The sequence below is a fragment of the Ahaetulla prasina genome, unplaced genomic scaffold (assembly GCF_028640845.1).
Source record: "Ahaetulla prasina isolate Xishuangbanna unplaced genomic scaffold, ASM2864084v1 Contig413, whole genome shotgun sequence".
Classification (NCBI taxonomy): Eukaryota; Metazoa; Chordata; class Lepidosauria; order Squamata; family Colubridae; genus Ahaetulla; species Ahaetulla prasina.
Genome location: NW_026682191.1, coordinates 1 through 9,088, shown reverse-complemented (window position 1 = coordinate 9,088; position 9,088 = coordinate 1). Strand labels below are relative to the sequence as shown.

General features: G+C 41.4%; 1 protein-coding gene across 1 annotated transcript; it reads left to right on the top strand.

The window, feature by feature from the left end:
* Positions 1 to 1,237: 1,237 nt before the first annotated feature.
* Positions 1,238 to 8,100, top strand: LOC131187351 (drebrin-like protein). The gene is made up of 4 exons (XM_058161597.1): positions 1,238 to 1,346; positions 4,230 to 4,304; positions 6,535 to 6,681; positions 7,945 to 8,100. The coding sequence occupies exons 1-4, from the start codon at positions 1,251 to 1,253 to the stop codon at positions 8,083 to 8,085; spliced, it is 459 nt and encodes a 152-aa protein (XP_058017580.1). The 5' UTR covers positions 1,238 to 1,250; the 3' UTR covers positions 8,086 to 8,100.
* Positions 8,101 to 9,088: the final 988 nt, after the last annotated feature.

Here is a 9,088-nt window from a genome sequence, read left to right as displayed (position 1 = left end):
CCATACTTCTATGTTTATAATTAATTTTGCTCTGGTTATTTTTAGTTAAAGGGTATGATGACCAGCTGGGGAGATGAGTCGGGGACATCTGTTGTGGAGCAGATGGGGCCAAACTGAAACTGCAGCATGTCTCTTCCCAACTACTCAGAGGATACATTTACCTCCATGACTGAAGAAGAAGAGGAGAGAGTGGGGACGACTCATTTGAATCTTATGACTCAGCGGATGAGTTGAAAGAGCCAGGCCTCTGACCTGACCAAGAGTGCTTGGCAATCCTCATGTCAAAAGGATGAAGGTCAGTTAGGATCCACAAGGATTTGGTTCAATTTAACACTGAATAAGAATAAAAACTCCACAGTTGCCTTTTTTTGCTTTTACATTTGGGATGGCTACTTCTTGAGAGAACTAAAATAGGTGACTGAATAATAATATGATGACAATAAAGACAAAGAGAAATGGTAATTATAACGTGGAGGCAGAATAAGAAGGTTTAATGGAAGGAACATCAAAGATTAAGAGGCTGTGTTGGCAGAGAGTGAAACTTCAGATGAGGAAGTGATTCACTGGCTGCTGTTTTAAGATTGCGGCTCAGTAGATGCCTGAAACGTCTCCAGGACGTGTCCTTATATATATTCTGCTTCTTCAAATTTCCTGATCTCAGAACTATAATGACGAAGTTCTGTTACTTAATGGGTTTCCAAAGTATTTTTGGCACAGTAAATGTTATGCCTACTGAGTAGTATTTTTAGATGGATATTGAGCCTCCTTCACTTGTTCCGTTGATGCCTAGGAGCTGTGTCTTCCTTCAGTTAGTTCTGAAATTCTGTGCTTATTCGTTCAATATTAGCAATCGCAGTTTATTAGCCTAGTGGAAACGCAGATAGTATTTGTCCTGCAGAACAATCTAGCCTACAGGTAGTCCTCGACTTACAACCATTGGCTTAGCAGCTTCAGTTTCAGGATCCATCCTTCCAAAGAGCAGTCAGGGTTGATTTCCTTTAGGATAGTATCACTTAGGATAACATATGGACCAAGCCAGAGTGTTTTTATCTGTAAGAAAGATTGAGCATCTGTCCCTTCAGATATTGGCTGACTGGTGTTTAAGTATCACTTAGAATTTCTGGAGTTCTTTTCTGGTTCTAGATCAGCATATTCTGTACATTGTAAGTTATTCTTAATGTGAATTTGCTTTAACTTGAGCTCCCATTTCTCTTCTCAAATAATGATACATAGACGGTGGTCTGGAGGAGATGGTGGAAGAACTCAATAGTGGAAAAGTAATGTATGCATTCTGCCGAGTGAAAGACCCCAACTCCGGTTTGCCGAAATATGTGCTCATTAACTGGGTATGTACAATGTAATTCCATTCAATCATAAAAATTAGAAATTATTTCTAAAAAATATTGGCGGCCTTGTTATATAAAAAGTAAACAAATATCAAGGTAAACTGACAGTGTCTGAACGTTCAGGATATAAAAACAGGTTGGAAATACATATAAGCCATGATTAATAAAGAGTACTTTGGTTCACATATCGTGGTAAGCCAAAACCATGAAAATCGCATTATGGCTTAGTGTAAGCATAATGTTGGACTTAAGATGAAGCAAAGTATATTTAGGCTGCACTGAACATAAGGCCTGGAATGTTTATGCCATTTAACCCCCCTTCCCCAGAACTTAATTCTCTCAGCAAAGCTGCATCAAATCAAGCATTTTAATGTTTGTGCTCATTGCACACATTCCTAAATTTCTTTTAAAAGATAAACATGCATTTCACACTGCCAAGGAAAAGCTCTAAAGCTTCCCTAAATCCGGGACTGGACTGTATAAACATTTGATAAACTGGCCAGAAGGAAAATGTGCTACCAAAATATAGGGCCGAAGTTGTCAGGCTCTGAATCAGTCTCAGCAGGGGGAATGTTCAGTATCACTAACCCCAAAGTTGTTTTGGAGACAGATAGCATCAAAATCCAAGGAAATAAATGGAGGGGGCAATGCTTAAGAATGAAATACTTAAGGTAGTCCTTGACTTACAACAGTTCATTTAGTGACCATTTGAACTGCCAACAGCCCTAAAAAAAAGTGACTTATAACCGTTTTCATCGTATGATCATTGTGGCATCCCCATGGTCAGGTGAACAAAATTCAAATGCTTGGCAACTGACTCATATTTATGACGGTTAAAGTGTCCCAGGGTCACGTGATCACCTTTTGCAACCTGACAAGCAATGGGGAAGCCAGATTCACTTAAGAACCGGGTTACCTACTAAAAAACTGCAGTGATTCACTTAACAACTGTGGCAAGAAAGGCCGTAAAATGGGGCAAAAATCACTTAACTGTCTTGCTAAGCAACAAGTTTTGGACTCAATTGTGGTCGTAAGCCGAGGACTATCTGTAGGAAAGGTGACTTGCATTTAGATATCTTTTGTTCTCCTTTAATGACAAAATCTGTAAGCCTGTGCCATATGAATCATTAATAGATTGTCACACAAGCCTTCACATATCACAGTCTAAGAACCTATGGCACGCAGCTCCACTGCGCATGCTCAAGCGTTTCCCGCCGGCCAGCTGATTTTTGAGTCTCTGCCCTGCAAGCGGGAGACAAGTGTGCATGGTGGGGGGGGGTACTTTTCTCCTCACTTTCTGCTGTCTGTGCCTTCCCAGATCTCCGGAGATTCCCCTCCCAGCGCTGTTTTGGGCAGTGAGGCTTTTTTTCCTCTCCCAGCCGTTTTGGGAGGTGAGGCTTCCCCCCCAGCACTGTTTTGGGATGTGAAGCCAAAAGGGGGGGGGTCGCGCATGCATGGGGGTCGTGGGGGAGGTCGCATGGGCATGCGCGGGCGGTCGTGCATGCATGTGCAGGGGGCACGGCATGCGGGAGAGGCATTGCATTATGGGTGTGTGCGCTTTTGGTACCCAAGAAAAATAAAGTTAGCCATCACTGGTATAGTTCATCCAATGTGCAAAGTGAAGCAGGGCCTGGGAAAGCGAATGTTACAAAAAATGGGTTGATCTCTGTAATATTGCAGAAGCATTGATTAGGTTTTGCAGCAAGGGTTTCAGTACATGAAGACAAAGTTAAAAAGCAATGTGGGTGTTTAGTTGAAGGCTGAAATGAGTAGGCCTCTTTTGGAACAGGCTTCTCAATATATTGAGTATAATTTAGTTGTCTGGAATGACCATTTTTCTCCTTCCTAACCATTAACTGTAGTGCCTGGAAATTTGGGGAGTTGTAAACTAACCTTTCCAAAGAGCAAAAAGTTGGGAAAGGCTTCCGCAATATGAGTTGAATCAGACCAAACCAGCCTTTATTGCAATCATTAATCAGTATGCCCAACTCCAAGACATTTTAGTTTTCTCTTGGAATAGCAATAGTTTAGTTAGAACTTATATACTGCTTCACTGTGCTTTACAGCCCTCTCTAAGCGGTTTACAGAGTCAGCATATTGCCCCCAACACTCTTTGAGTCCTCATTTTACCCAGCTCTGAAGGATGGCAGGCTGAGTCAACCTTGAGCCGGTCAGGATCGAACTCCTGGCAGTTGGCAGAATTAGCCTGCAAATGCTGCATTCTAACCTCTGTGTCCCACAGCTCATGGGAATGAATTAATGAAAGTTATGTTTCTCAATCTTGGCAATTTGAAGATGTGGGGATTTCATCTCCCAAAATTCTCCCACTAGTCATGCTGGCTGGGGAATTCTGGGAGTTGGAAGTCCCCCCACAAATCATCAAGATATCACAGTTGAGAAACACATGTGTAAAAAGTGTTCCAGGGGTAATTTGTGCATTTCACAATGTGTGCAATGTGGAAGAAGGAGTACTTTTTTTCAGGGCTAGGTCATATTTAGAATATTAGACACCATCTTCTGTTTCAAACAGTGCATTTTGAAATGCACACATGTACACAGAGTATGCAGCAAAAATGGTGTGTTCTGGGAGGAAAAAGGAGTATTTTGTTCATGGGAGTGTCGTTTCATAATCTTTCAGGTTTTCATTTTAAAATGGCAATCTTTTATAGAATCTGGAATACTGTTTTCCTCCCATTTTTCCTGACCTAAATTTAGAAAGCAGAACTTGGCTTTGTCTTACAAGTGCTTAACTGAATAAACACTTGGTATGAGAGTTGTGGAATGGCAGTCCTTCAGGAATGGCATTTCCTTCTCTGTCACCACTGGTATGAAGGATGATATGAGCCTCCTGGTTTAAATTCTCTCTGTGTTTTCTTTCGGCAGTTTGGTGAAGGCGTTAATGACGTGAGAAAAGGAGCCTGTGCCAACCACGTCAGTTCAGTGGTCAACTTTTTGAAGGTATTATCTGAGTTTTATTCTCTCTTTTCCTTTTGCAGTGGAGTGTCTTCCCATATACATGGTTCTGGAGGTTTGAAAGTACACACGCAGACTCCTTTGATAATATAGGTAGTCCTTGACTTATGACCATACTTGAGCCCAAAATTTCTGTTGTTAAGTGAGACATTTGTTAAGTGAGCTTTGCCCCATTTTACGATCTTTCTTGCCACAGTTTTTAGGTGAATCACTGCAGTTGATAACTTAGTAACACAGTTGTTAAGTGAATCTGGCTTCCCATTGACTTTGCTTGTCGGAAGGTCGCAAAAGAGGATCATGTGACCGTGGAACACAGCAATGGTCATGAATATGAACCAGTTGCCAAGCATCTGAATTTTGATCACATGATCATGGGGATACTACGAAAGTCGTAAATATGAAACATGGTCATAAGTTGCTTTGTTCAATGTTGTTGTAACTTTGAACAGTCACTAAATGAATTGTTCTAAGTCAAGGATGATCTGTATTACCCTGAGAGACAGAAAGTTTTAAGACAACTAATTAAAAGTTTGCTTTTTGGATACTCTGGGTTGGAGGGCAGAAAGTTGTGTAATTGTAGACTTCTAGTTCTATGCTATCCTTTTGTTTAAAATAGGATCCTTGGAAGAAAAGTTTTATCCACCAAACATTACTACTCTTGAAACTATATACTTGTACAGCATGTCTCCCCTGCATTTCTCAGCAGTTCCCCAACATTTCTGCAAAATAAGATTTCTGTCTCAGGACAGATTCCAGGTGGCAAATCTGTTTCCATCACATGGATAGATAGACAAATGTTGGTTAGCTATCCATGAAACTATACAGGTAGTCCTTGATTTAACGTCCATTCGTTTAGCGACTGAAGTTGCGACGGTGCTGAAAAAAGGGTCTTATGACTGGTTCCTGCATTTACGACTGTCCCTGAGGTCAAGTGGTTATGATTCAGATGCTTGGCAACTCTCACTTATTTACGACAATTGCAGTGAGGTTTTAAAATCAGATACGGTCAGGAGGAGGGGGAGGGGGAGGGGGAGGGGGAAGGGGAAGGGGAGGAGGGGGGAGGGGGAGGAGGAGGATATTATAATTTGTATACCGCCCTTCTCCCGAAGGACTCAGGGCGGTGAACAACCAAATAAAATACAAACACAGACACATACAATATTAAAAAACAACCCTTAAAAAACTTATTCAATTTGTCAAAAAATTTAAAATACAAATTACACCCATAAAATTACAAAAGTTTAAAACCCATTTAAATTAAATTAAAATTTTAAAAATCAAGCCAATGCAGCCATATGAAATAAATAGGTTTTAAGTTCGCGGCGAAAGGTCCTAGGGTCAGGTAATTGTCGGAAGTCCAGGGGGAAACTCGTTCCACAGGGTAGGAGCCCCCCCCTCCTCCTGGGGGCCGCCAGTCGACATTGTTTGGCTGACGGCACCCTAAGGAGTCCCTCTCTATGGGAACGTACTGGTCGCTGGGAGATAGAAGACGGCAGTAGACAGTTTTGTTTTTGTTTTTTTGTTTACATTTATACCCCGCCCTTCTCCGAAGACTCAGGGCGGCTTACAGTGTATAAGGCAATAGTCTCATTCTATTTGTATATTTTTACAAAGTCAACTTATTGCCCCCCCAACAATCTGGGTCCTCATTTTACCTACCTTATAAAGGATGGAAGGCTGAGTCAACCTTGGGCCGGGCTCGAACCTGCAATAATTGCAGGCTTCGGTGTTCTTAATAACAGGCTATTACCAGCTTGAGCTATCCGGCCCCTAAGTTCCGTAAGTAACCCGGTCCTAAGCCATGGAGCGCTTTGAAGGTGGTAACCAATACTTTGAAGCGCATCCGGAAGACAACAGGTAGCCAGTGCAGTCTGCGCAGGATCGGTGTTACATGGGAGCTCCGACCCGCTCCCTCAATAACCGGCGCAGCCGCATTCTGGACTAGCTGGAGTCTCCGAGTGCTCTTCAAGGGGAGCCCCATGTAGAGAGCATTGCAATAGTCCAAGCGAGAAGTAATGAGAGCATGAGTGACCGTGCATAAGGCTTCCTCACTTAATGACCACACCACTTAGTGATCAATTTTTGGGGCCCCTTTGTGGTCATAAGCCAGGACTAGCTGTACTTGCACATCACATCAAGACTAGGCTTGGACCTAGTGTGCCCGATGATTATCAGGCAATCACAAGCAGGAAACCATGCACTTCCTTTCTTCCAGGGTGCTCACGTGACAATAAATGCTCGGGCTGATGAAGATGTGGAGCCAGAGGCCATTATGGAGAAGGTGGCCAAAGCTTCGGGGGCAAACTTTAACTTCCATAAAGAAGGGAGCAAGTTCCAGGATGCAGGACCACAAGCTCCTGTGGTAAGATCTTCTAAGCTCTATAGTCCCTTCTTTGGAATTCATTAGACTCCTTCTGCATCCAACTTCAGTTTTTGTAGAGCAGCAGCCTTATCTTGATAGGTCATCAAAAGCTTTTGTGGGCCACCTCATAAATGAGAGAATAATACCTCCAAGGCACATGTGACCCAGAAGATCACAGGCCATAACAAGGATGAATAACAACTTTAATGTTATAACCTGGCTGAGGTTTTAGGAGATTATCCAATCTGAAATCTTAAGAGATTTGGGGAAATGAAATCTTGCGGCATTTTGAGCTGGAACACCTGTAAGTTTGGGGATTCTGATCATTCAAAAAATATGTCTTGTTTTCTTTGGATGCCTGCATCAGGGACCATCTACAGTAATTTTGTGGATACAAGAGGACTCCAACCACTGGATGGAGTTGTTGTTTTAGATTATTTTATCCAATAAACGGGACGCTGAAATGCTGAAGTACGCCAGCCTGTAACGTTACCTTTCTTTTCAGGGTGCCCCTGAGTTGCTCAAAGTCCCCATTGGCATTTTGGGAAAATGAAAACAGGGGTGGCATTGCAGCCTGATTATGGGGAAAAAGAGGAAGACTGTATACTTGATTACATTGTTTCCTGGTAAAAAGATACTTTAAAAATTGCCATGCCTGACACGGCCGACATTTTGAGAATAATCACCAACACAGCTGCCTCCAGTGGCAGTTGTTTTCTGAGTCCACATTCAGGTTGAATTTATCAACCCCAGTAGTTTTCTGCCACTGCATCATAGGTAGTGAAACTAATAGGCTTGACAAACTTCCATTGAAAGTGCAATTCAGATTCTTAATCCACAAGGGGAAGTAAGGTTGTGGAAGTTGCTTAATGCTCTCTATACTCACTGCCTTCAATGGGCTGAGAAGAAGAAATACATTGTTAATATTTACCTAATTCAACATCTGAGGGTTCCAAAAAGTGAAGTTTATTAACAGCTTGTTGGCACCTTAATTAATAATTAAGCGCAGTTAGGACATGAATGAATTTAGTTCTGTACTTTGAATTAAGCAATGACATAATGAATTCTAAATTTTATATTAATTAAACCCTTTTTAATGTACTGGTATTTTAGTCTTTAGATCCCATGCTTCTTTTTGTCTTGTCTTTTATGGAGCTTTGTGTTTTATTTCCTTTGTTAAATGTTTTAACAATTCAATTATTAATAATTAAGTGCAGTTAAGCCCAGGAATTTCTGAAGCAGTGTGATTCTTTTTTGCAATAGGGCTCCGTTTACCAGAAAACAAATGCTATGTCTGAGATTAAAAGAGTTGGCAAAGATAACTTTTGGGCCAAAGCAGAGGTATGTATTTCACTCAATCCAGTTCACCTTGCTGCTGAAATATCAATTGGGGATTTGAGTTAGCTGGTGGGAGATTTACAACCTCCTTACATATAGGGCTACGTTTTAGGTCAGTGAAAACGGTGGATTTTCACATTGGATTAAGCCAGGATTTTTAAAAGGTGGATTAAGTGGCTTGAAGTGGCATTTATGCACACATTATAGCAGAGATGGGCAACTTTGACAACTTTACAATCTATGGACTTCAAATCCCAGAAGGCTGGTCTTGAGCAGAAACATTTCAAGTCTTAGAGTTGTTTGAAAGGTCCGTTTTAATAGGAAGGCTGATGATAAGCTGTCTTCCAATCTTCCAATAGATGTATCAAGTTCTCCATTTATTTATTTAATGTATGGCATATCATACATGGACTAGCTATATATATTAACATTCCATGTAGATTAATAAAACATAATTTAATGTAAGTGTTTAAAAGATCAACATTCAGATGTTTGTCAGTAGCTTATACTGATGACACTTGCTGTGTTCTGAAGTCATGGGATCCCTTTGTGACCTTGTGACAAGCAAAGTGTCAGTTTTGGAAGGCTATTTTCGTTTTCCTTCTGAACTGCCACATATTTTAACTGGGGAAGTAGGGAGGGGGTTGTTGTTGGAGCAGGAGAAAGTTAGTCATAACAACATTCCATGTTCAAGGACTTTTGCCTGCGTCTGATGGAGACTGCCTGAAGATTGTATCCAATTGAGTGTGAAGAGTTGATTGGACAATGTGATGAACTTGTGGGTGTGGGGCAGGGCTGTGAACTGTCAACTGGGTGTGGAAAACCTGGAAGCTTTCAGTTTCGTGTTTTCCCAGCTGTGCCAACGTGACGTCTCTAATAAATTGGAACTTTGAGGAACCTCAAGGCTCAGAGCTTTATTTTGTTGGTGGTGTTCCTTGGAATCCTGACATAAAGTCAATGGGGAAACCAGATTCACTTAACAACCATATTACTAACTTAACAACTGCAATGTTCCACTTAACAAGAAAGGTTGTAAAATGGGGCAAAATTAGCAACTGTCTTGCTTAAC

Coding starts and splice junctions, on each gene's coding strand:
- LOC131187351 (XM_058161597.1), top strand. CDS start 1,251: ATGGTGGAAGAACTCAATAGTGGAAAAGTAATGTATGCATTCTGCCGA. Junction 1,347..4,229: donor AATATGTGCTCATTAACTGG/GTATGTACAATG, acceptor TTCTTTCGGCAG/TTTGGTGAAGGCGTTAATGA. Junction 6,682..7,944: donor CAGGACCACAAGCTCCTGTG/GTAAGATCTTCT, acceptor TTTTTGCAATAG/GGCTCCGTTTACCAGAAAAC.